Source organism: Harpia harpyja, chromosome 4 (assembly GCF_026419915.1).
Source record: "Harpia harpyja isolate bHarHar1 chromosome 4, bHarHar1 primary haplotype, whole genome shotgun sequence".
NCBI lineage: Eukaryota > Metazoa > Chordata > Aves > Accipitriformes > Accipitridae > Harpia > Harpia harpyja.
In genome coordinates this window covers 30,194,142-30,220,954 of record NC_068943.1, presented here as the reverse complement: position 1 = coordinate 30,220,954, position 26,813 = coordinate 30,194,142, and the positions used below count along the sequence as shown (strand labels likewise).

Here is a 26,813-nt window from a genome sequence, read left to right as displayed (position 1 = left end):
GATGCGTTGGAACAACACATTTTAATCTGTGTGCTTATGACATTTGCGTTTCAAAGCAGAATTTCAAACATCATGGTTTTCTTAATTCAAGCATATCTGTACCTAATGGTATCATCTTCAGAAATCACTTCTTGCACAGAAGCTCCTTTAAAATACTACATCTGTCTTATTTGCTGCAGGTAGCTAAATAGTTCCACCATCTAACAAAGACATCTCTTTATATCTGAATATCTGTTTTTTAAATATTTTGAGCAAAGGAGACATAATATCTGCAAGTTTTGTACAATACCCTGGAATTTGCCTCCCTTTTAAATACAGTGTTTCTTTCTGAGCACAGGGAAGTTGTTCATGTGGTTTTCCATTTTAAAAAATATAATTTGAAAAATTGAGAAACTGCTTTTTTGCCAGGCACTGTATTATCCCCTGAAGAGAGAACAGATTGGAAATTTAAATAAATAGATGGCAGTTACAGTAGAATGAACTAACCGGGGATGCATCTTGTGCAAGATTCAGGTAACATCAAGCCTGACGATCTCAACCCTTGCACATCGTTTGAAATATAAACAACATTTAATTGCTTGGGAAATAGGATATTTCACTGAGAAGAAAACCACGCTGCTTTCATTATCACTCTGCACTTGAGAGCCAGGCTTGTGGAGCGCTGCAGAAGTGGTGCGGTTATCCGGAGAGGCAAGTCTCACACAGAAAGGATCGAACTCAGTGCAGGGCTACGTCAGAAGGGGAGGCAAAGCTGAGATCCTCTGAACAAATCCAGTGAGTCCCAGGTTTAATTGCTGCTGAAAGACTCCAGACCTTTTTTTTTTAGCAGAATCTTTTTTTATTAGTAGTATATCAGGACAGAGCTCTACCACAGACCTGTTTCGATGCTTTAGCGTCAAATCTGTTCGCTCACCCTTCCCATTTTTAGATCATCATTTTCTCCTTCCTTCTTCCATATGCTGCTGACATCTGCTGTGACACAATACATCTGGCTCCGAGAGCCTTGCAGAGGGGCTGTGAGCAGGCACGGTGCTAGGGCACTTTTGTCTGCTGCCAGAAGAGCGTAAGGTGGGTTCAGCTACCGGCAGCCCGGTAACCCCATTCCCTGGGCACCTCCCTCCGACAGCCAGCAAGAAGTACGCTCACTGTTAAGTGTTATTGCTAAAAGTGTCCTCCCTCACCTAATCTGTATTGTATCAATGCAAATTTTAAGGTTTTAATATAAACCCACTTGATTAAATGTACCGCACGGCAAAATGACTCAAGTTAATTACCATGAACTGGGAAATCGCAGCTCACCGATCTGAAAGTTTGTGGTGTGATTTTGAGAAATAGGGAGGAAACTCAATACCCTCGTAATTACTTTTTATTGGAAATAATGGCATCAGCAGGATAAGATAATGGATTTCTGTGTCTCACATGTAACACCCACCTCTGGAAGAATCTTGTGTGATTTAATTTGGATGAAAGAGTTTGATGATACATGGGGGGAGAGAGTACCTTTTAAGATACCTTTTAGTAAATGTATATGCATATTTTTATCAAATCCAGTTTCAGCTAGTCATTTATTACATAACTTGAAAAGTTTCTTGGTTATAGCATACAGTTAAGGCTATTTAAGAAATAGTAAGGTGGATATTAATCATTCTCTAAAAGAACCCTTTGGCAGTAAGAATTTGTATTCCTTGATTCTCACTTATTATGCACTGCCACTGGGTTAAAACTGTTATTAATCCCAAAAGCACCAGAGTGATGTGTGTGTTGCATGGCACAATTATATAAGGTATTTGAGCAGGGAAAAAGAAGGTGAGGGTAGTAGACTGAAGAGTTGTGTTTCTAGGTCAGTGGCAGGCACTCTGTGCAGGAGAAGCTCTTAAGCCAAGAGAAAAATAGGTTGTCATTGTGACACCAAAAGTGGCATGTGCAAATTTTTCCCGATACACAGGGGAGCTGGGCTGAACCTGCTGATGAGAGAGGTTAGTAAACTTTTTCCCTGACCTGATTCACCCACAGCAGTCACCCGCTGTGGTGTATTATTTTTCTTCGTATTGAATTCAGTGTTTGCAGTTTAGAAATCTTAGTTATAGTCTGATAAATTATCAAATCAGAAGTCAGATTAACAGTAACCTTGGCCATACATCCTCCCCTGGCTGCAGTTATACGGAGTGAAGACGTCTGCATCCTGAACTGGCCTCTTCCGCTTTCCTGTAATAACAGGACTGGGCCCAGTTTGACAAACTGGAACTGGAGTGGGATCATCCGAGCAGCTCCAGGCAGACCTGAGGGCAGTGTAACCGTGAGCAAAGGGGTAGTGCTGAGCTGGTGGGGATGAGGCAGGGGACACAGCATCTTCCTATGGCACAGCTACAGCTGGCAGAGGACAGGCTGTCAGTCAGAGGCAAAGAGATGGGCTGTATCCCAGGACTCTCGTCCCTCTCTACATGCTCTGTAGCACAGTCATCCTCAGTGCTCAAAAGAATGCCTTCAAGGGATGTTTGTTAACTGGATTTCTACTGGTCAGGGCAGAGCTTAACATAAGGGCACACCTGCCCCTTCCCATCTTACAGAAGGGCCAGAGAAAAATGAGATCATTAATGCAACCCAAAACATATGCAGCCAGCACAGGAGCTTTCTAGGTGTAGTCGTTAGGATAAAAAACAACAGCTCTGTCTTTTCAGCATCTCCTTGCAAGCCTAGGAGATTGCATTAGGGGAGCAAGATCAGGGACAAGAGATAGTACGTGCTGACTCTGGACACCACCAGGGCCCATAGGACAACACAGGAGGATTGCTGTGATTTAGACAGGCTCCAAGTGTTGTGTGAATCATCTCAGATACTTTTCAAACCTTTGAGAAAGCCCAGGGTTGGGAAGACACTAATAAGGCTAAAAGCAACTGTAGCCCAGTGTTTGATCTTGTCCTAGCTAGAAGTCCAGCACACAACGTCATTCTCGAAATACAGAAATATAAAGTTAGCTATATTTGCAATACATCTATAAATGTAAATATGATAGTAATAAGACTGTTTGAATCATAGAATTGTTTAGGTTGGGAAAGACCTTTAAGATCACCGAGTTCAACTGTTAACCTAACACCGCCAAGTCCACCACTAAACCATGTCCCTAAGCGCCATGTCTACATGTCTTTTAAACACCTCCAGGGATGGTTACTCCACCACTTCCCTGGGCAGCCTGTTCCAATGCCTGACAACCCTTTCGGTGAATAAGTTTTTCCTAATATCCAATCTAAACCTCCCCTGGCGCAACTTGAGGCCATTCCCTTGTCTTACCGCTTGTTACTTGGGAGAAGAGACTGACACCCACCTGGCTTCGGCGTGATGGATTAGTCTATCTCCCTTCTAATGCCTAAGGCCTTAGGCACCGTCACCCAAGTTGTGAAAGCACCTTATGGAGGTGCTTAACACTGAAAGATAAATAGTCACAACTTTTCAGATTGAGCTGAATTCTGTCCTGTGTTATGCCAGGGAAACTCCCTAAGCGGAAAGTAAAATCTCTGTTTCCAACACTTTTTCCCAGTATACCATTTTGTAGCAGTTCTTGTCATAGCTTTTTCTATTAAAAAGTTTATTCCAGTTGGGGTTGCTTAGAGGTAGTCAAATTACAAGCAGAAAAATGCAAAACATTTGTCAACAATTATTCTTTTTTTTTCATAGAAATATCCCCATTGACAATTTCCCTGCAGCTCTAGGGATGCATTTTCTTTTCTTTATATTCCATTTCATCTAAGTTGTGAGCTAGGATTTAAGTGCCAAATATCTTCAGTTATAAAAGGAATTTGAAATATCTTATCTCTAGCGGCCTGTGATTGAGTCTAGCATCACCTGGAAATCTCTATTGACAGACACCCAGCAAACCATCCTCAATAGACGGGTAATATTAAAACGACATAGCGTGCATCGCAGCTTGCGGTATGACTGAAAACCCAACACAGGTACACAAATGCTGAGTAGGTGTTCTGTAAGTGGTGCACTTGTGTAACGGTTGGGATTACTCTGACCAAATGTAGATATCTGTTGCAGAGATGTCTGTACATGAGCAAGGGTCACCCCAGGCTCCCTTCACAGCCGGTTGAGGGAAGCGGGCACTTCTGGGGCACAGTTCACCTCGCCCTCAAATAGGGACCTAAAACGGGACTGATGAATTCATCCGATAAGTGTCCATCTCTTTCCATTGCCTGTACCAGGACCCTGGAGTTACTAAATCCAATGTTGACATAAAGGAGATGAATCCTACTTTATTTGCTTAAAACATGCTGTAACTTGGAGTAGAAAAAAAGCTTTAAGTGCGAGAAATAATTTGCCGTGCGCTCGTTTTAAAAGAACAATTACATATGGGAGCATGTCTTATATAAAGGAATTTATTTTAAGAGTATGTTTTTAAACAGTGTATATTTATGTGCATCCTACCGCAAGGGAATAATTTTGAACAGAATTAGGAGTTTTGTTTTATTTTTTTAATGAATGGCTGCAATCATAAGGCAGTTCATGCTCTGCTTAAATTAGATTCCATTGCTGCATTTCTTCTACTATTTATCTACTAAATAAAAAATAAATGAACAATCTGGTATAAAAATCTGATTTTCTAAGTGAACCTCTGATTGCTCAGGAAGAGTCACTGCATTCTGGATGAAGAAAATTAATTCACGGTGAGTTACCTTACGCCAGTCACTGAGTAGTCAACTCAAGAATATAAAAGTTAGAGATGAAGGTGAAATAAGGAAATTTTAAAACTGTAGAGAAAAGATTTTATTAATTAATGTGCTCCTATTGTGCATATATTACCCTCTAGCATTTTTAAATGTATCTTCTAATTATGTAATCAATGAAGATGCTGATGTTTACCAATGAAAGGATTTTTTCCTGCTAGTGCAGAGCCATGAATTAACTATAACAGGCCCACAGACCTCTGCAGCTCCCTGGAAGTATAGTATGTTGAAAACAGGTTTTCAGCATGTCCTTTTAAATGGTTGAATCTATGTGGCAGAAGGATGGTATGTTTATGAACATCCCTTACAGACACCAACTGTGCCCAATAAAAATAAAACAAGGGCAGAGGTGTTTTAATTTCATATAGACTCTATAGCAAAAAAACACACAGACATGTACTGAGGAGAGATTAAAGCAAGAAAAAGGGAGAATGTTTCTGTGCAACTGATTTTCCTCATGCATCTCTGTGAAAAATTTTTGCTGGGTTCTGCACACTGTTTCTTCACAGGTCACGGTGTACCTCTTCAGAGGTACTTCTGCGTATCATCTCTCCCAACTTTGCTGTTCGTGTCTTGACCTAGATTGAATGGGATAATTTACTCTAAATGGTGCTTCAGTGTTGGGTGATAAATTATATGTGACGATATAGATAATGATGTCTACATGGAGAAAAGAGGAACATTCAGCTGTAGTTACTCTCTACTCACAATCAGCCGCATCCTTGGTGTTAACAGGCTAGTGCCATCCGCAGGGTGACCTGACTGTACAGACTGTTGGAAATTGCATGCTAACATTGCCAGAAGCCATTACAGGTTATTCTTATTGACTACTGTAATTATAATAAACATTATGTTCCAGGGATGAGTTCTTGGCTGTATTGGATCCGTGACATCCAGCTCCCATGCATTTCAGCAAGCTGAAGATTTTGCCCAAGCCGTTTGGAGAGCCTTATCCTAGTGTTTTCTTGCAATGAAGAGGCTTTGCATGAGTCTTGTTTACATTTGGCTTTTCTGAGGCCCATATTCAGCCGACCTCACTCATCAGAGCCACTTAATACATACCTGCCACACACATATCCAGGAAAGCTTGGAAGTGGAGTCTAATCCAAGGGGCACAATATGGAAAGAAAAGATGCCCATCTGACTCTTCCTCCCCGGAGACAATTACTTAATGAATGATGATGATGAATCACATGTTAATGTAAAGTCACAACAGATACATCATCATACAAAGGGAGAGTGTTGTTATGCTCTTATTTTGCAAATTTTTTCAGGGATCTTGGGTGAACATGCCTATCCAGCTGTGATGAGCAAGTCCTATTGCTGTAGTTGAAAGCACATTTCAGTTAATAAGATGCTAAAGATCAGGCAATGTAAAATTTATTCTTCGCGGACTGTGGGTGCAGAGCATGTCGCTAGTCCTTTCTGTACTTTAGGCTCCTCGCCTTTTAGGGAAGTGATTACTGGTTCAGAATAAAAGCCCAAATCATCACTTAAGAATTAGTATTTCATTATACTTTGTACATGGAAAGCAGAGTCTTACAAATGATGTCCCACATTTCTGTATCCTGTAACACAGTTGGTTGGGTTTAATATTTTCCAATTTTCATTTTAAGCATCTTTTGGTTATAACTGCACTACTCCCCACCATAACTGTATACCTTCTCCTGTAGAAAGGTATACCTACCATCTAAAACATATATATAATGAAATCTAGCCAACAAGGACTAGATGAGATGTTTAAAATGATTTGCTGGGAAACGAAAGTTTCATAGAATAAAATCCCGGGGAAAAAATGAGATCGAATTGCACAAAAATGATTCCACAGGAAGACACTTTGTTGTAATAACATTTTCTTGCAGTTCAGCCTAAAAGGACTTAAAAAGAAATGTGTCCTCTTAATCCTGATGAAGCCAGAAGTGTAATGGGTGCTGCGCTAAGAGTCTTCTGAGGAAGCTGAGAGCATTGTCAGAGGAAAGAAGATTACTTGGGGAGGGAGTGCACAAAATCTAGCCACCAGTTTTGGCGATCATTCTGCAGAGAAATATAACTTTAGTTACCTGAATGGTAAACATAAAGCTGTAATCCAGGTGTTTGCCTGGATTCGTCTGGAACCCCTTAAAAAAAAATAAAGTAAAACAAAACACAGACAAATAATACAAAACAAATACAGACACATCATCTGTTCAAAGCAGTTCCTTGTAATTAATCAGTGCTTTGAGGAGGAATTGTTCGGCCTCGTCATTGTTCATTAATTAAGAATGTGATGTTAGCGAAATCTGTTGACAAAAGTACGGCTGAGCCCAAGCTCCAGGACTGAGTTTTCAGCCCAGCAGATTAACACGGAGACGTTCATTTCCTCAGTGGGTCCAGTAACACAGAGGTCTCCTCACTCCCGCTCTAAGGTCATTCCATGTCACTCAACGGCTTAAGGGAGACGTTGTGAAAGCAAGGAGTCAGGCCACAGGGAAGGGGGGTGTGTGTGTGTGTGCTTTTTTGTTGTGAGAAAACTATTAAAATAAGCAGAAGACAAGTCTTGAAGGAAGATTTATGTAGCTTCATGTGGCAGTATTGGCTTCCTACATCTGATAGAACAAAGGACCCAAAAGTTGCCTGAAATGATATACTACAAGCAGGATTTATGGTGATTTTAATGTGACACGGAGCAGAAAATGTCTTCTCGGCAGGATATTTATGCCTGCAATTTAAAATCTGTGCTTTGATTGTTCTAGATGATAGCAAGTTTTCAGAGGCCATCACAGTGCTGCTTACCTGGATTGAGCGAGGTGAGGTGAATCGTCGCTCTGCAAACCAGTTTTATTCGATGGTGCAGTCGGCCAACAGCCACGTCCGCCGTCTCATGAACGAAAAGGCCGCTCATGAGCAAGAAATGGAGCAAGCCAAGGAGAGTTTCAAAAATGCCTTAACGGGGATCCTCACTCAATGTAAGTAACTCCTTTTTGTCCAGTCTTGTTGTAGTGATGGTGGTGGTGGTGGTAGTGGTTTTTTATCATTTTGTTTGTTTGTTTGGGGGTAAGTAGTTGCAATGCAGTCATATTCTACTTCATATCCTATTCCATACTCTATGGCAATTTGGAGGAACAAGGACCATTCCTAAGGGCTTATTTCTCAAGGTGAGCAAAGTTTCAGTAGTTTATTTATTAATAGACAAAGATGTGCTCTATGCATAATGTCTACTGCTGCATAGACATAACGCTTCAGGAACGGACCAGACAGAAGCCTCCCTGCTCTCAGCAAAGATCATGCTTTTGTGGAGAGAAGTGATATGCCTGTGCGTTGCAGCCAGTTAACTAGGCCAATTACAGAATAGAGGACAATTAGGTTATATTTATAGCCTGGGTTTAGGTAAAAGGAAGTAGGATTCAGCAACTTTTAGGGATATATTCACAGCGTACAGGGCACCCCTACAGTAGAAGAATACGCTGTACTGCTGCTGGCATCGGGACTGCTTGGCTGATACAATGCCAGTATTAATTTGGCAGATAAACTGCCTTAAATATTTAGTGCTGGCAGCTATTTCCTTAGTACAGATATATAATCAATGAAGTTACCTTAATGAGGTTCCCTCATAAAACAATAATCGGGATACTTGACTAGAATTGTTCTTCAAAAGGAAGGAGGAGAAGAGAGGAGAAGAGAAAGAAGAAAAGAAGGGAGAGGAGAGGAGAGAAAGAGGAGAGAAAGAGGAGAGAAGAGGAGAGAAGAGGAGAGAAGAGGAGAGAGGAGAAGAGAGGAGAAGAGAAGAGAAGAGAAGAGAAGAGAAGAGAAGAGAAGAGAAGAGAAGAGAAGAGAGAAGAGAGAAAAGAGAAGAGAAGAGAAAGAAAAAGGAAAAAAGAAAAAAGAAAAAAGAAAAAAAAGAAAAAAAAGAGAAGACGAGAAGAAAGGAGAAAGAAAACTAATTTCATTGTTGCTGGTTTTTAACATGTCTACTCATGGCTGCTCAAGCAAGAAGCTTTATGATACTCAGAAGGGTGGAGCCTGAAGCCAGCTGTCATATGCAAGTTAAAAACAAAAACCAAGACAATTTACCAGATGCAGAACAATGCCTTTGTTACACTGTAATTTCTGAATCACACCCTGAATCTTTACATAAAAAAAAAAAAAAGCCCTAAAGGCTTTTCTGCAATATTTTTCTGGTCCCTCAGTGGTCATCCTTCAGAAGTTAGGGCTGAAGGCAGAAGCTTGGATGGACTTGCCTGGGTTAAGAGAGCAGCCCCTGGAAGCTTCTTGCATATGTGATGGAGAGCTCAGCATCTCAGAAGACCAATTCACCCCAGGGCACATGTTCTTGTAATTTAAGAGCTTAGATGCCTGAATTTAAAAGAAAGATTCTGGGCCAAAGCCATTTGATTTCTGAGGACATACGTTCAGTGAGTAAATTTTAAAGACTAGCTAATTCCCTTGGTAATTTGCTAGGCAATGATGTCATCTTCCATCTCAGCATTTAAAGGCAGTGCAAGGAGCAGAGATGCAGGCACCACGCATGACCATGCTGTTCAGTTCACACCAAGACCTCTGTAGTTTTGTGTCCAACAGCCAGCCCTAGCATTCGAAAATGCCTTCTTCAGCTGCATTAAAAAAAAAAAATCCCCCATTGTCAGCAGGCTGAACTTTAGTTAAATCAGTCTAAATTAGCCCGTTTGTCACCAACTGTTGTAGAACATCTGTCACTTGGAAATAGAGATCCCTGTAATTTCAGGTGGAAACTTGCAGTTTTGGCTATCTGGTTTGTTCCTGTAATGTGCTGAATGCTGAACTTACAAAACAGAAATAGGTCTGGCTTGAAAACATGAGTTTCAGAGTGCCACAGTCACAGCAATGCCTGGAATGAGAGAGTTTCTGACAGATCCAGCCTAGAAGGACAAGGTCAGCAAAAAAACAGGCTCAGGGAAAGGTGTTACACTCTGTGGATTTTATAAGAACAAATTTTACGAGCTTTCCAGATGCTCCACATTGGTTATTTTATAAACATCATAAACATCAGCCATTATTAGCATTAATGTGTTTTATTAAAATTGTCTGCAAACTTGCCACAAACGGATGATGTTTTTGCTTTACACCTGTATATGCCTAAGATTGCTAAACATGGAGACTGAGAAATGAGCTTCCCTTTTTCAAGAATTTTCCTGTATTTGAATTGAACCGAGGAATGTTTTTCATGTGTCCTTTTCCATTGTTTTCCCACAGCCCTGTATAATTGGTTACAATATGTCACTTGCTTTATGAAGAAGAATTTGAAAATAGTAGATGTCCAAAATAGTTGTGTGTGGTCTATTAAATTCTGCAGAGTGGCAAAAAAATACCTGCTGTTCTGCAGTAAGGATCCAAAAGTCTAGTGTAATGCTGCAGCTCTGTGGCCATTTGACATAAATATTACAGTATTTTTAAAATACTATGTGGCATTCCTCTGTCATGAATTAGGTCAAGATGTCCAACTCCGAGCTGACCATTCTGGGCTTTCTTTGCAGTCTGCAGGGAAAAATAAGCATCTTCAGGGAATGAGTCATCAGCCCAACCTCATGGTGCTCTTCCAGTGAGATGAATCATCCCTTGGAGGTGCCATTTTTTCTCTGCTGCCCATAGAGGATTTGCAGGGGGCCTAGCTCAGAACCAGATGTCCAACTTTTTACATGCCTTGTTCAGAGCAGATTAATCCGACTTACTGTGTGTAGTCTTGATACAGAAGGACGTAGCGTAAGGGAAGAACCTGGAGTTAGATAGAAATGCCAGCATTGTAGCAGTGAATGTTATGGGGAGTGAAGAAGAAATGTGTTAAGAAAATGGGCTTCAAGTGCACTCACCTGGAACACACGCACTGTCTATGTGCATCTCAGTACAAAATACTTTCTTATTAATGAGGATTAGTGTGGCCAGAACATTTCAGCTTATGGCCCAACTACTAAAGAAGTAGAGATATTGAAATCCCTGCTACAAATTTCTGCCTGGAGGTATTTAGAAGATTACCAAGTGGATTACCCCTAAAAATTTGGGTCAAGTGTTCAGCACGTGAATTAATTACCTGACCGAGATACTTGTGCCAGGATAATCTGTGAAATAAAGTGTATTACTGCTGTCACGTCACCAATTTACAGCCCCTGATTTAAGTTCTACAGGGAGTCTTAGCCTTGTTATGGTGCTGCTTCAGTTATTTAAGGGATAAAGAGAGAAAAATGTCCGTTTCCTTCTTTTTTATTAAATTACTTAGTTTTTCTAGATTTGAATCTCTGCTTAAAATATGGACTGTTTTCCAGGATTTTGAATAGTTCTGTCTTTGCGGTTTGATTTCTAAATTCCTCCACTCTGCTCCCACAGCACAGTTACATGTGACACCGCTCCCTGACTTTCCACGCATCTCCGTTTCATTTCCTCCCAAACCACCTTTTCAGCCTAAGGCTTATAGATGTTGATCCTCATGTTTAACAAAAATGGAAGCCCTAGAGACATCCGCATTGGGATGTTTTTCAGACTACACCAAAGCTGCAATTCTCTCCTCTGACTTTCTCCTCCATGCACTGTAAACTTCATCTACCTCCTATTGAGGTTTCAGACTATTTAGTGCATTCTCCCTTGACAATATTTTCAAATGTACCTACAGGTGAGTGAAGATCCAAAATCCCATATTCAAAAATTAATTTGACATCTCAAGAGTCAGACACACAAGGGAGTGGAAGTGCTCCAGTATGCAAGTAGATAGATAAACAGTGTAATGAACAGAAGTGCCCCATGGCTGGGTACTGAGCAGTTTATGACACTCAGGTATTTGGTCATTTTTGTCAATTTTACTAACAGATGAGTCTTCAAGGGACTTAGGCACCAGGTCCCCATCAGGGTCTATGAATCAGTCTCTTGCATACCTGGGGGGGAACAGTGGGAGGGTGGGTTTTATCATGGAGCCCCCGGCCAGATTACTTCCTTGTCACATGGTGGCCTTCACTTTCATTCTCTCCTTGACCTTCAGGGAATTTCAGTGTCTAGTGATCAGGATGATCTTTTGGAAAGATAAGTTTAAATACCCTGAATGCCAGGGAAGGAAAAGAACTTAAGGATCCTTCCTTCCAAGTGTGCTCTAAATGGTGAGGTCTGGTGCTCTGAAAGGTGGTATTGACCTTCCTTAGGGTGTTTGACAGATGGCTTTTAGGCACCTGATCCAGAATGATGCCAGCTGGAGGGAGATGTCTCCCTGCCTCCTGTAACACCGCGCTGAACAGAGAGAACAGTTGCATCTATGGCACATCCCCGTCTAGGGGATAGCAGCTAGGTAAGGCGGTGGCCCTATAGGTATTCCCAAGTGTGAAGCCATTCCCCTGTACTATGTAGGACACCACAGTTGATTACAGATAATCACCAGGGTCTTAGAACTTGTGTAAAAGGCCCGAGTGTCAAAATGCAGGTCTGAAGGTGTGGATAGATGTGTGGTTCAACCTACAGGGCAAGCTGGAGTGTAAACCTGCAGAGTCATTTATTCCAGTGTAACTAATCACAGATGTGTCCTTACCTCCTGCTGGACGTGAGGTTGCTGGAAAGGGAAGCCAGTTCCCAGCGACCCTGGGATCCCTTTGTGCATTAGCTGGCATCAGGGAGAAGAGATATGCTGCAGGTTCTCACCCTACCTTGGCAAGTGGTAATTAGCTCATTGATTCTCAGTAAGCAATTTCTGAAAACAGAACGTAGACCCCCTAAATCACTTAGACATGTTTAAAGGTTGCCATCCTGAATTTCATTCACAACGGCTAAGTGACAGCCCTACTGTTGGCATTAGGCAAGCCAGTGGCAATCCAGTGTAGCAGTCCCCAGCACTCAGTATTCAGGGCCAGTATACACCAGTAGGCCATCCTGATATTTCCAGGGGACCTTGTGGACAAGCTACATACTGACACCATTTTTTTCTGTTTGAGCTACTAAAAATCATGCCATCATAATAAGCAGTAAAAGCAAAACTGTTACAAAGTTTAATGCAATTTATAAGTGACAGGATGCAATCTTCAGTAGTACTGCTGGAGTATTTGTAAATTGTAAAATACATTTTTCCACTATCTAAAAAGAAAATGTTGGGATCTTTTTCTTGGTACAGTTCTAATTGTGGTCAACCTACAAAACCTTGTAGGTTTTGGCCACTTATGAAGTTTTAAAATACAAGGATTCATATCTGTGGATAAAAGTGGCATTATTAATTCCTTCAAAGAAGGAAAGAGACAGCATCTGAGTGATGCTACCTTGCCTGGACTTCTGAGAGGGTCAGAAAAAGTAATTTTCATTATGTCACTGGTGTACCTTTGCCACGAAAGCCATGGTAGTGGCAGAGGAAAAGCCATCTGTATGTGAGTGGTATCCCAGCTTTGCAAGGAGCTGTGATCAGAGCGATATGCTATGGTGCTCTGAATCCAACAGCTCCCGTGTAGGTACACTACAGTACTATGCTGACACGGGTGGGGAGGGAAGTGGGGAGGCACCCGGAGCAACCGGAGTATTCGGCACCATCTAAAGCAAGTGCACGGCACCATCAGTCAGAATTTTATGACAACTCTACCTGCCCTTGCCTGCTTTGATTTTTTGAAAATGATCTCATGACCTGAACTGCATAGGCAGGTTCCAGTCATCGTGTAGATATTCTTCCTATCTTGCTATTGAGAGAAACTAATTTTCACTCCACAGCTCAATATACAGGGTGCCTGCCACTTCTTTCTGCTGCCAGTAAGCTTGTTTCCTTCCCTGTGCTCTTCCATTGCATGTAAAAAACCCAAAGAGATACTCATCTTTCAAGAAGTCCTAAAACCAAGGAAACCTGGAATTATGAGACTATGCAGTTTACTTGCTTATCTTGGAGCTGATTCAGTAGGGCTGTTCATTAAGAAGAAACAAAGGTTTGGGGAGAAGACTGTGTGTCATGTGCCCCTCCTTGGGAAGGTCAGGATTGTCACCTCGAGTTTTCTCTCCATTCCTACTGAAGGACTTTAGTCATGTATTAGAGTACTCTGGCTTTTTTTCAAATAGCTGGTAGGTATCAGATATAAATTTCCCTCCTCCCCCACCCCGCCAAAATAAATTGAAGTTAAATAATTCTGAAGGGAAATGCATTCTCAACAGATTGAACAAAAGTCTCCTCTCTTCAGGTTTGTTCATTTTCATTTTCTGATCTCTCTGGATATGATTTAATCTGTTTTAACATTATCAGTGTCTTCACGGATAGAATCTGAATTTTTAATATAAAAAAAGGAAGAAAAAAAGTTAAAAATCCTTTCTGAGCTTTCTTCAAAAAAGGATTTGGATCAGTTTTGTTTTTCTCATTACAGGTTCACTTCAAAAGTTGCTCTCTTACTTTAGAAAAGGTAGAATTTACATTGATATGATGGTGATGATTACTAATATCACCAGCTTATCTGATTTGCTTTAAATTCCACACTGCAGTCCTTTTTCCCAATAGTCCTTCACTTTTTAGTTTATTCTCTTAGTACTGAAAATGAAGCCAGTTTCATTACGGATATTGAAAGCATGCTGGTTAAAATTCTCATAGCAGTCAGACTTTTTATATACCTTCAAGCTTTCCGAGTATTCTTTCAATTACTCTGCATTTAAAAGGATTTTCCTGCTCTTTAATTGTCCAGTCTTGCAGTCTTTCTTTCATTTGCCGGTGACTAATTCAAAAATATAAGCTTACTTTATGTGCAATTTTTAGGTCATCATTAAGCTCTTTGTGAAAGAGATTGAGTCATATAATGTGTTTTTACAGTGCAGCCCAAATCGCAGTTGGTGTCATAGAATGCCGCTATAATACAAATAAAAACATTAATCATTCATGTCATTAGTTGCCACTATTACTTTCTACCTTGATGTATTTCTAAAAAAAAAATTAAATACAAAATAACCTCCACAATCCATCCAGTCCCTTTTGATTAGCTCATTTAGTCAGTGTGCTCTTTGCTTGCTTCTCTACTGATAATTTGTCCAGTAAAGCTCAGCTGGGTATCTCTATTCTTTTTTACTTGTCCTCCCATTTTCCATCTCATGTACACAGGTTCTTAAAAGCATTTCTATCCAGGATGCTGTCTGTGGCAGTGGCAGAGATGAAAGACTCCATTTCTATTTTAGCTTGCATTCTTATAATTCCTCCCCACTTTCTGGCAGTATAACTCTTTGTGGTTGCAGCCTGTAGTGTTTCAGATAGCTTATTCCTTTGTGCTTCATTTTCTTTGAATTTCTTCATTCCTTCCATTGTCTGTAGCCTTCACTCCACCTAAAGTCAATAGGAATCTTGGTATCGATTTAAGCGTGGCCAGAATTTCAACAGAAGCTCTTCTCCTGTTATTTTTAAGACTTTTTTTTTGAAGGCTATTAAATATGCATGGTGGTTTATAGCAAAATAAAAGCACTGCCTCCAAAGAGATTTCAGTCTAAGGCCCCATTTTGACAACTCACGCCACTTGCCTGGATCCTGCAGGATCTCCTAGATGATGAAGCAAGGTTCAAAGCAAAGAAGCATGTGCTTGAATCACATGGAAATCTGTGCTTGGTTTTGAGCTGCCTTGCTGAGTAGAGGTGGAGGTAAGGGCCTGATGCTTCACAGAACTGAACTGTAAATGTTGTATGGAAATGAACAATAAGGGATGAGAGTAAGACACTGGAGCTAGGAAGAAAAGATGGAGGTTTCACCCAAAAGGTTTTCTGAGTTGGCTGTGCTTATCGTGTGGCCTGCACATCTAAAACTGTTCAGGCTGCTTATAAGTGAATGAATAAACCTTGTAAATATGAATATGAATATGAATCACCCTGTGCAACTATGACTGGTTGAAATACTTACTCCCTTCCATAGGGACTAGTCTTGGTTCATGTCGAATTACTGGATTTGTCCCAAGTGGTGTAGTTTGTGACGATGACAGAGATGTTATGGGGACAGGAAAAGAGTTTTGGAAAGGGATGGACTGGGTGGGAGGGCAAGATGGACACACACAGGGTGCAGGAACAAAAATGCAGAAGAAAAATGAAACTGGAGGCAGTAAACAAAGAGAGAAGAGGACAAGTCATGGCAGGCAAGGGAACATAAGGCATGGCAACAAATGGAGAAGTAAATGTTCCCACATAAGATGTGTGAGATGATTTTTTTTTTTTGATTGCCAGAAGAGGCTATGGCTGTTGAAGCCTCCTCATTCACCTCTCTATTCTATTTCAGCAAAAGAAACCATATTATGCCCGAAACAAACATAGCCCTCCTGATCTCCGAGGAACATTCTAATCTGCAAGATCCCTGGACAATTATTACTTAGAGAGAGTCCCTTCACTTAATGGGACCTGCCAGAGTTCAGTCACATTTATGATGTTCCTTCATCTCAGCGTTCCCTTGGGGTTCTTTTTTTGGACAGGCTTACCAAAAATAGTTGTTCCTACTTTTGCTATTTTTAAATCTGAGAACTGAAGAAAAGGTCTGCCTAACCATAAATAACAATGAGAACAGCTAATTCAATGCAGTGCATTGGGGATGGCTTATAATCTTGTCAAGCTGCTGAAGAAGGTATCACTCATTTAATCTTTCTTTGAGTTAGTAGGGTGGGGGTGTATGTGTATGTGGGGGGGTTTTTTGTTTTTTTCTGGATGTCAACACAAAGTCCATAAAGTCTGTTCTGTAATATAAGATGTTGGCATTAACAGAGCAGGTACTGTACATTTGTACCTGCCCTACTGTGTTGTGCTGGCCTGATGTCAGGTTCCTGTTTGTTGAGAAATGACATGGAGGTGAAGTGGTCTTGTTGAGTCCAAGTGATTTATCACATGGCATGGAGCCAGCACTTGCTGTTACACCAAGCTGTCAGTTTCTTTGTTGTAAATTAAACCACATTTCACAACCTAAAAGATTTTCAAAGCTTATTTTGTAGACAGATTTTCTAGCAATGCCTTGCAGGGCAAACTGGGCTCTGATTAATCAGAGTGTATGTTTTTTTCTTTCAAAGTTTAACAAGGAGTGTTCTTCCATTTCTAGAACTATTAATTGTTGATATACATACGTCAGACAAGTTACTGTGCAGGTTTCAGCATAAATCCTGGAAATGGGGTGGTTTCAGTATCCCCGTAATGCTCCTTTCAGTCCTCCTCACTGGGTTTCTTAGCTGAAAGAAGAAGAAAGGAAGACAACAGCTGCTGACACTGAGTTTTGATGTTTTTCTAAAACCAGGGATTATAATTTGTGCTGTGGTATAAGTATTTTTTTTGTCCTTCATCTGTGTGGAAGAATCTGCTTATTGTATTATGAAAAAATATTTCTTCCTGCCTCACTCAGGTGTAGACCACTGACATTTACTCGGCCTCTTAATAACCCATGCGAGCACGTTGGCTAGGACGAGTCTGAGTCAGATGGAAGAGGAAGGGGGATCAACCATCGACCCAGGCACACCTCCTCCTGGTCTCAAACACTGTAAGCCTAGTCAAAGGGAAATGTAGAAATAATATAGTGAAATTTAGGGAGAGGACACTTAGACTTGTTTCCCATTCCTTCCAGTATTCACATAGGTGAGGCAGGGTAGACAGAAGAGGAAAACATCCTTCTTCCTCTGGTAAGCCTTGTAACGGCTCTCTGCCACATCGAGACCTCTGCATCAGGACAAGAGCAGAAAAGGTGAGACTGCTAGTAAAAGATGACCCCACTGACTCTGTCTATAGGATTAAATTAAGCTGAGCTAGGGCAGGCTTGTCCATACTGTTCAACTGTAAGAAAGTTGTCGCTCCAGGCCGGCTAGCATTTTCCCACACAATGTGGGTACAATTTAGAGTTTGGTGCAGGCCAGGTGGTTTCCCTGAAAAGCATCTTTTTGGGGAGAGAGAAGGTTTGCTGCTGCAGGGACCCTCAGCATGTTGTGCCAGTTGGTTTCAGGGAATGAGTATGGTCCCTGGCCGGTTTTGGTCGCTAGTATAGATGTAGCTGTTGGCAGTAGGGCAAGTTGAGGAATGGCAGCCTTGCAAGCTGACTTCCCACACAGCACAACGATTTGGGAGATAAATCGCTGGAGGCACCATTGTCTTGGTCTGCCAAAAAGCTGGAATTTGGGGATATAATAGAGAAGTCCTGTGGTTTTCTCTTTTATCATGCTATGTCTTAAGACTATGTCTCAAGGAACCTACAGCCACCCAGACAGCAAGCAGATCAAACAGTAGCCTCCTCTTCTCTGATGGAGTTGCAGCCACGATTCACCTTCTTTTTGATACCTATGGATTTTTTCTGTTGTTTTTTTTTCTTTAAAAAAGAAAAAACCCAAACACAAACACAAAACCCCCACAAAACCAAAACCAAAACAAAACAGGGATGCCATTTATTTGTGGGAGATGAGTCATTTTGCATAGCTGTCAAAATCTGTCTTCATTATACAAATCTGTAATGGCATTTGCTTACATACCCAGCTGATGACCACCAGTATGCTTTACTTTAGGACCCATCTCGTGCGTTATCTGCAGTCTTCTCCAGGATATTTCCAACTTTTATATTTTCCTCCTCTGCCAGTCAATGGCAATCACATCTGTTTCTCCCTCTGTGAATTGGATAACAGGGAGGGGCTGCAGGTTTTCAGCTGTAAATGCGTGAAAGGCAAATTCTTTTCTGAAAGTAAGCAGTATCATAACCAAAAGACTGAGGGTTTGGCCCAGATTAATTAAAAAATTATATGTTTCTTTCATTACTCTGCAATCTGCCAACCATTTCTCTTATCGATGTCACGTGTCATTTGCTTATGTGCAATTTTAGCCTTGGACTCAATGGTAAGTTCTGTTCAGTACGTCACCAAATGCCTTTCAGGACTGTTGCCAAAAATATTCTCTTTCCTATCCAAAACTGACCTGGGGACTCTAATTCTTTCACTTACAGCATCTAGCCTTGACTACTGCAATTCCTTGGTTTGCTGGGCTTGGAGCCAAATCGATTGGCAGACTCCAGCTTAGTCAGAATTCAGCAACAAGGCTTCTGACCCAAACCACGCCAACTCTATATCCTCCCTGTGCTGCGAATCTATATTTGAAAAGCATGTTATACATTTACTGTAACAGTTTCCTTTACACTCTAATTTTATGGGTGGAATTTTTCTTTTACCCTGCATGTCAACTGTTGCATTCTTACAGAATTTTTCTGAGCTAAATTGCCATATATTCTACTCTTGCACTTACAGTAATTTAGTGCAAAGCCCTTTTCATTCTGTATCCCTAATTGGTGGAATCTGGAGTGAAATTCTACATGAGATCTGATTTTTTTATCTGCCAGCAAAGACTTTTGTTTTTATTTTAACACATTGTATTTCAGTTTCTATTTTGTTTCTTTTTTATTGTAAGGCATTATAAAACATTTGGTTGCTGGTGTTCTTTATTATTACATACAAGAAATTAAAAATAATCGTGTATGCATAGCAGGTGATAAATGTAATAAGCAAAGGCGAAATGGAGTACTTCTTGTCTCCTGAAGCCAAGGAGAAATTTCAGCCTTCACTCAATCATGTATTTAAAATAGCCTGCTTGATAAATGTAATGGAGGGTAAAAGTGTTCTCTCCACCTCTTAATCTACAGATGAGGCTATACTTTGGTTCTCATTTATTTCTGTTCTTCTCTGGTAGTATGAACTTCAAATATCCTGTATCAAATATTCTCTTGCCCTGGAGATACTCTAGTTTTCCCTTTAATCCATTCTTGTATGCAACTTCTGCAGGCATCATTTAAGGGATTTTTGTTGTTGTTGTTGTCCCTAGTTTTTATGGTTGTTTTTACATTTATGTTTTATAACAATAGCCTATTCAGGTAACGTTTTATGGCAACAGAAACTGAGGTTTAAACTTTCCTTTAAAATGCTTACTATGAGCTGGCACCTCTAATAAAGTGTATTGTTGTTACATCGCATTTGTTAAACATTGACACTTGCATATCACTCTAGGCTTAGTTGTTTGGGTCTTTTTGGTTATTTATAACTCAGCAGAAAAACAATTAGATAATAATCCTTTGTCTGAAATACGCCACATAAATTACCAGCTGCAGAATAAGTCGTTAGGAAAGATGCAATTATTTACATCCTGTAAGTTATATTGATAGGAAAAACAATGACGTGGTATGGATCCTTCCAGAACAATGCGTTTTTTTAAACCCTAATTTAGTAAGGAAACAGCTTTGCATATGGTCAATGAAAATTTGATATAGCATAGAACTTACCAACAGATGTTTCACAATGAATATTTCATGTTACTTAATAATTCTACTTACCAGTCACAGTTGAGAGTACAGTGATTCCTAGAGTTCAAGGTGCCTTAAAGAGGTAGATATGATCTGTTATTTCATTTTGGACTATTCTTTCTGGAGGTCAGGAAATAGTCTGAAAGCCATGGTCAGCAGTGGGACCGAGAACAACTGTTTCACTCAGATTCTGCGGATATCAGCCCAAAGTCTGGGGCCACTCTTTGGCCAAATCTTACCCAGACGTGGGGGGAAAAATGAGTTAACTGGAGATTTTCTCAGCTGATATGAACTCTTCTGGCTTCCCCTTAGGGATGAATCTACCATCCTTATGGGCTGTGTGTTGCTGGATCACTTACCCATACAAATTTGATCCTGATCAGGGGTGTGTACAGTATGTCTCGTCTTCCAATTACCCAGAGCGCAGGAGTTATGCCAGCTTTAGGCTTCCGGAGTGTCTGTGGGAGAAGAAATGAATCTTGATGCAACATGAATTAACCTACAAACAAATGTGAACTGACAGAACAGGTTTATGTTGGATTGCCATCTCATAACACATGAATGCAGCATTTTGATGCAGTACAAGGAGATGAGAAACCACTTTCCTGTACTGTCAAACCATGGCCTTGGCTGCTCTTTAGCTCTAATGTAATGCTTGGAGACCTTTTAATTTGGGTGTTACCTGTGGGTGTATGTAACACTTCATAGCCTAGATAGCTGTGTATATTGAAATTGCTGTACGTACATTGACACTTTCTTTGAATACAGAGTAGTGGGATGTTGGTCTTTGATATGTACTAATTTAATATTCTCCTCTACATTTCCTTTTTTTTATTATCCCTAGCTGCCTGTTGAATAAAGTTTCTTCAAATGCCTTGATTTTTAGCAATTAGTACTCATAGTATCCTACCTCCTTTATTTTTTTTTTAATTCCTAAAAGTTAGGTAAGTGAAGGAGATCCTTTTTCTGCTCACTTTGTCTACTGCAGTTATGCAAGAAAAACTCTTTGACATCTTCCTAGCTTGTGTTTCCATTGAGAAGAGCTTCTGAAATGATCAGATAATGACTTTTGATAAATCTTAGCACCTGTTCACAGAATGGAAATTAAACACTAAAGTTCAAATGTTTTTCAAAATTTGAATGATCTTATTAATACCTACTAGTGGAAAATGGCAAACCAGTTCTTCCTCATAGCTTTGTGAATCTTTCCTACTTGAATTTCCACTTGCAAACTAAAACCAGATTGTTAATTAAGCAAGATTTTATGAGCACCTGGGTCATCAACACAACGATAGTAATTAAATTCTAGCCTCAGTTTCTATACACATAATAATAGAGTGCTTTAGCATTTTCATTCTTTTCAAATTAATTGAATAAATATACACAACATAACTTCCTTGATACATCCACCCTTCACTCCAAGCAAGTTCTAATAGGCTGAAATTATCACATCTGCTATTAAAACCTGAGTGGATCACAAATGGATCAGATCATCCCAGTAATTTTAAGGCACCTTCTTTAGTATAAACTACATATAAGTATTAATTTTAAAAGACTACATTTATTTTCTATGGCTTTAGAAGTTAATTAACCAGCCCTGATGACTGCAAAGAAAAACTTCCATATGTGATTCAAAATGTTGTAATCTTCCTGAATCTGAAAGCAACCTGCAACAGTGCTAAAAAAAAGAGACTAGTAGAAATATGCTCCTATTCAAGAGAGTGGGGTTAACTTTCAGATCTAGAGGTGAAAGATACATTACTAGGTGAGCTCACCATTTTAGGAAAGATGGGTTGTTATGTATAATAAGATCCTCCACATCTGTGACTTGAGAGGAGGAGAGCAGCCATCGATCAACTGGATGAAAGACAAGACCAGAGGGCATTACAGCACTCCTGCCACCATTTCTCAATGAAAGAGGTGGGAGGGAGATGCTGCAAGCTGCAGCTTTACAAAACAGTGGACGTCATTTCAGCCCAGGAATCTAAAGAGATAAATAGCCAAGAACCTTGTCAAAGAGTTGAAGGATTTTTCAGTTTGAGTTCATAGGTCGGCACAGCTGCTCTCTCAGGAGCACAGCCCAGGTCATTTGTAGAAAATCTGGATTTCTTGGTGGTCTTGCAGTTAACTGTGCTGGGATTAAAGCACCTTACATCTTGGTCAAATCATTTCTTAGCAGGTCACTGTTGTGGAAGGACAATGTTGCTTGTAACTGATGTGAAGAGAAAGAAAAGAGTGTTGGGAGAAAAGTTTCTGATTTAGGATGAACAAGTAGCTAAAAACTTGAGGATCTTAATTGTCCTAGATAATTGACCGAAATATTGATGTCTGGCTTCAGAACAAATTCATTAGAGTTGAAAGAGGGAAGCCCATTTCACATCTCTTCTTCATCTTACATGTACAAAACCACGACTGTTCATGCACATAAACATACATAGGCCATGGACAGAGGACAGAATGATCTACCACAGGTGAGCCCGTTTATATTAAATAGAAGTGAAGCAGCAGCTGCAGCTACAGCATGCAGCATTAATGTACGGTTTAGCCCTTCCCGTCTGCTGACAAATTCCCACTATCAGATAGTCACCCTTCAAAGCAGAGCCTGCTTGCCTTTCGCGTTTTCATTTGTACAGCCTGCTCATCTGTACACAGCTGCCGCAGGGGAACATGTGTCACGTTTACGCCTCAAGTGTCATTTCGGTAGCCACACACGCAAAGGCACGTGGCTGCGCAGAGAGTTGTAGCAGCCATCACGGGGAAGCAGCTGCATGCCTGGTTTTTGGTACATAGTTATCAGTTGTGTAGGCTAAAGTTATGGAGACAGACTTGAAGGGAGACATCTCCAACATTGGTAAAATGTAAGTACAAAAGACACATCATTGGATGGATATTGATGATGTTGTTTCAGTAATGACATCATCCATAGACTCCTAGTGTCTTTGCTTTGCTTCTCTATAGTGATCACAACATAAATTGCTTGTCTTGTTTGACTTCCTTGTTCACCAAAGTTGAGCAGATTGTCGCCGTTTTCAACGCTTCTACCAGACAAAAAGCTTGGGACCATTTCTCGAAAGCCCAGCGAAAGAACATAGACATTTGGCGAAAGCATTCTGAGGTTGGTGATTTTATTATTATTTTCTATCCATCATCTCACAGCTGGATTGACACAGAACGAGTGTGATTGTAGCTGGACATAGTGTATTCAGCAATATTTACGGCTACCGTTTTAGCTGTTAATCAACTGGCCATTATACAGTCTCATCTACAGCGTGAATTGCTCCCATTGCTCTCATTATGATAATAGTCATTAAATAACATTGAGAGCAATGTGTTTTTATTTTTCATGCAAAATTTGGGAAATCACTGGAGGATTATATTTGCTATCTAAAATAATGAACTGAAGTAGTGAAATTAGGAACAATATTTTCAACTAAGGATAGAATTAAGAATTATTTCTGAAAAATATCTTCTTAGGCGTCACCATGATCTGTTTTTAAAAGAAGTATTCCATAGCACAGATTTTTTTTTTCTCGTTGTGCCATCATATGGTCATTATGCGATGACTTTGCCTGAAAATAAAATAGAAAATTTCTTTCCTAAGTAATGACTTAAGCATATTAAGTCCAGAATTATGACATACTCCTTCCCATTTGTTTCGTGTTTATCTTTAAAAAAGTAGATACATCACTTGTATTGATTCTAAGTATTATGCTTGCAAAGAAACCAGTATAAATGTAATCATACTACCACACAGAGTTAGCAGTGTGGGACCATGCATGTGTGACTGTCATAAGCATGAGCAGAGGAAATGGGATTCTAACTCCCCTTGCTGTGAGTGGCAGCAAAGGAAGCGCTAGACCTCATCCTGTGTTTTGGTCATCCAGCTTTCGTTTTTAATTCAGTATATACGCTATGAGCCTGTATTTTAAAAAGTAAGTACCACTGTCTTTGTTTTCTTTCTTTCTTCTTCCTTTTTTTTTTTTTTTTAATATTAGCAACTTGCATACAGTTGGTTTACCTTCATGTAGTACAGTATGTTGATTGTTACTATCACAGTCCTCTAAATGATTTTTCTCTGTCTCAGAATAAAAAATTTAGAAGGTAAGGTGCACTTATTTAATTATTTTGTAGTACACTTGTAAAATAAGTGTTGTACACTTAGTTTGAGAAACACTAAAGTGCTGTGATATAAATCATTTGGATAACATTTTAAGTGCCCATTAACTAATGCTAAATTACAGTTGAATACCAATGGCACTAAATGTAACATCCACATGAATACCAAATGAATTTTTTATTATCAGTGCTATTATGGTGAATACCAAATGACTTCACAATAATGGGACACTTAAAATAAAATGTTAGCATAATTTATTGGTACAAACTGTATTTTGCATTTTGTTCACAAATATTTCATATAAGTAGTGGATAAAGCCTGTGTTCAGTTGAAAGTTGGGAAGTTGGGATTTGATGTTTGCCTTATCTTTTAGAGAAGTATGAAAATATGATTTGCTACTAGATTATTTCAATTATACTAAGACCATCCCTTCTTGAACTAACTTTCTGTAAAGGGATATGGTGTGTCATTCATTTGCTGGCTTCTAAATCTTTAATAAACTGAAATGTGTAAGAGTTGGACTTTCCAGAAACATTAATTCACTACTCATTTTTTCAAATATTGTTGCCTTTTGTTCTTCTAAGAAGAGGACAACAAAAACAATTGAAAAACATGTGAAGGCTCTCGCTAAAGCAATATTTTTCAGAAATGCCTGTCTTTCAGATGTGAAATATGATGGAAATGTACCAAATGGCATCTTTGATTTGAATCAGATTTTCTAATGGTGACATTATCTGCTAATCTGTTTAATTGCCTGATCACCTTCCCTATTTTTCTGAATGTAGGAAAACTTTGCTAGAAACCCAAACCCAGAGCAATCACTCATATACATAGACACTCTCCATGGAAGGTTATTGGCTTTGCTGATAATGTAGACATTGATGCATCAAGGACATTTATCCCCTAAAGAGGGAGTAAATGTAAGCGGATGTCTGCTCATGTATGCAGTATACTTCCCCAGGAAAAAGATGCAGGTGGCCTTTTCCAATAAGGAATTAAGAAATGGCTTGCTAATTTCTTCCAGAGGTGCCTCTGATTGCATGAGACACTGGTTGACAATCTAGCTTTTTAATCACTTTTTTAAAAATTTGAAATTATTCTCACATAACACGCCCACTAATTAGCCTCCTTGCCTTTGCTGGGATTAGTGGACACATATACATTTATCAGAATATTTGAGATGTGCCGATGAACCAAGGGTACAGCTCAAGGGGAACGCCTTCCCTTTTTTCACGCAGTCCCTCCCTGACAGCTTATTGTTAATTGCGCGGAGCAGTGGTCGGACTCCTCAATGCTGTCTCCTCCTTCCACGCGACTCTTCCTTGTTTCAAAGATTTCAAACCACCTCTTTGGGAATTAAGCTCTTTGTCGGCAGAAAAATTAGCTGTCTGTGGACTGAAAAGGCCTACACTAATCACGGTGCAGCATCCCCGTGTTACACCTGACAGGATTATTAGGACAAAATAGAGTCCTCTCAATCTTCTCGGCGCTGCCGTTAAAAAGCCAGCCGCTACACCCGCGCCGGCTTTTCTACCCTGAACAAAGACCGTCTAGACTCCCACAAAGCCCGCCTGCCTGCCCATCATTTCCCTCGTGAGATGTGGAGGGGCCGCCTGCCCTTGCGGCGGTCACCCAGAGACCGGCACGCCTTGTGGGATCAAGACGCAGAGATTTTCAGGACGGCGTGATGGGGCTGAGTCTCTTAAATCCGAGGCGATCTGGGCATAGGGGCGGGGGGGGGAGATTCCTTCGGCCAGCGTTGGGCACCTCTGGTACAGAGCGCTCCATCGGCACTGGCTGCCCTCGGCTCCCTTTACCATCAGCGGAGAGAACTAGGCATTTTAGGGTGTAGTTAGTATGACTTTGTTTAATGGAGACCCCCACGCTTGGCCGGGTGAATCCTACCCCAAGTGGCAGAGAGAAGCAAGAATTATCTCTACCTTAAGCAGGCCAACAATCTCTTTATCAGTCTGCTTTATACACAATTTTTAGCATTATCCCTGCTGTTCAAGCATTCTCCTATGTTTGGCAGAACTAAAGATCACTCGACGTGGAGACTCACTTTCTCTCTTTTTTTTCCCTGAGTGTTACCTTTGATAAACTCCATTCTTTCACAGGAAGAATTCCCTGTGCTACTGTTGTTATAAATATTCATATACAAATAAATATGATTACAATGATAAATGATGCATAATTAAAATCAGAGCAGTATTAAAAACAGATACTAAATAATACATAATGTCTTTATGGAAGTTAACACTGACAAAAGGTCATTTTGGGTTTTAGGAGCTTCGAAATGCTCACAGTGAACAGCTCATGGGAATCCGCCGGGAAGAGGAGATGGAAATGTCCGATGATGACAGTGGTGACAATCCCAGTAAAAAGCTGAGAGTAGATGATTCAGGTAAAGCCAAAGCCCTCTATAACATCAAGTATATACACCTGTTGTTTTTTTAAAAGCAAGCAAAAACTTACATATGACAAGTGACATATTAATAGATGATTATATAAGACAGTATCTTATTTTAAACTCTCATAACTTAGTTATTTGCATGATGCAGGCTGTCTCTAGGAGGTGTCTGTCACCTGCTATGATCTAAAATGATGAAAATTCTTCAGTTTTGCCCTTGGCTGGAAGCATTATGTTTCTTTAGTGCACTCTCTGCAGTCTTGCATGGCAGTATTTCATTCCGTGGTTGTAACAATGTCTTATTATGAGACCAGTTGAAGTTATGTTTTGGCCAGTATTCTCTAAGCCTTACCTTTC

General features: G+C 40.1%; 1 protein-coding gene across 6 annotated transcripts in view; it reads left to right on the top strand.

Annotated features, from left to right (window-relative positions):
• Positions 1–26,813, top strand: part of ENOX1 (ecto-NOX disulfide-thiol exchanger 1) — a 370,436-nt gene that overhangs the window by 273,602 nt on the left and 70,021 nt on the right. For all 6 annotated transcript variants that reach the window (XM_052786075.1, XM_052786076.1, XM_052786074.1 and 3 more), the window contains 3 exons: positions 7,457–7,669; positions 22,938–23,044; positions 26,333–26,450. In XM_052786075.1, coding sequence (XP_052642035.1) covers positions 7,457–7,669; positions 22,938–23,044; positions 26,333–26,450 — 438 coding nt within the window. The remainder of the gene's footprint in view (positions 1–7,456; positions 7,670–22,937; positions 23,045–26,332; positions 26,451–26,813) is intronic.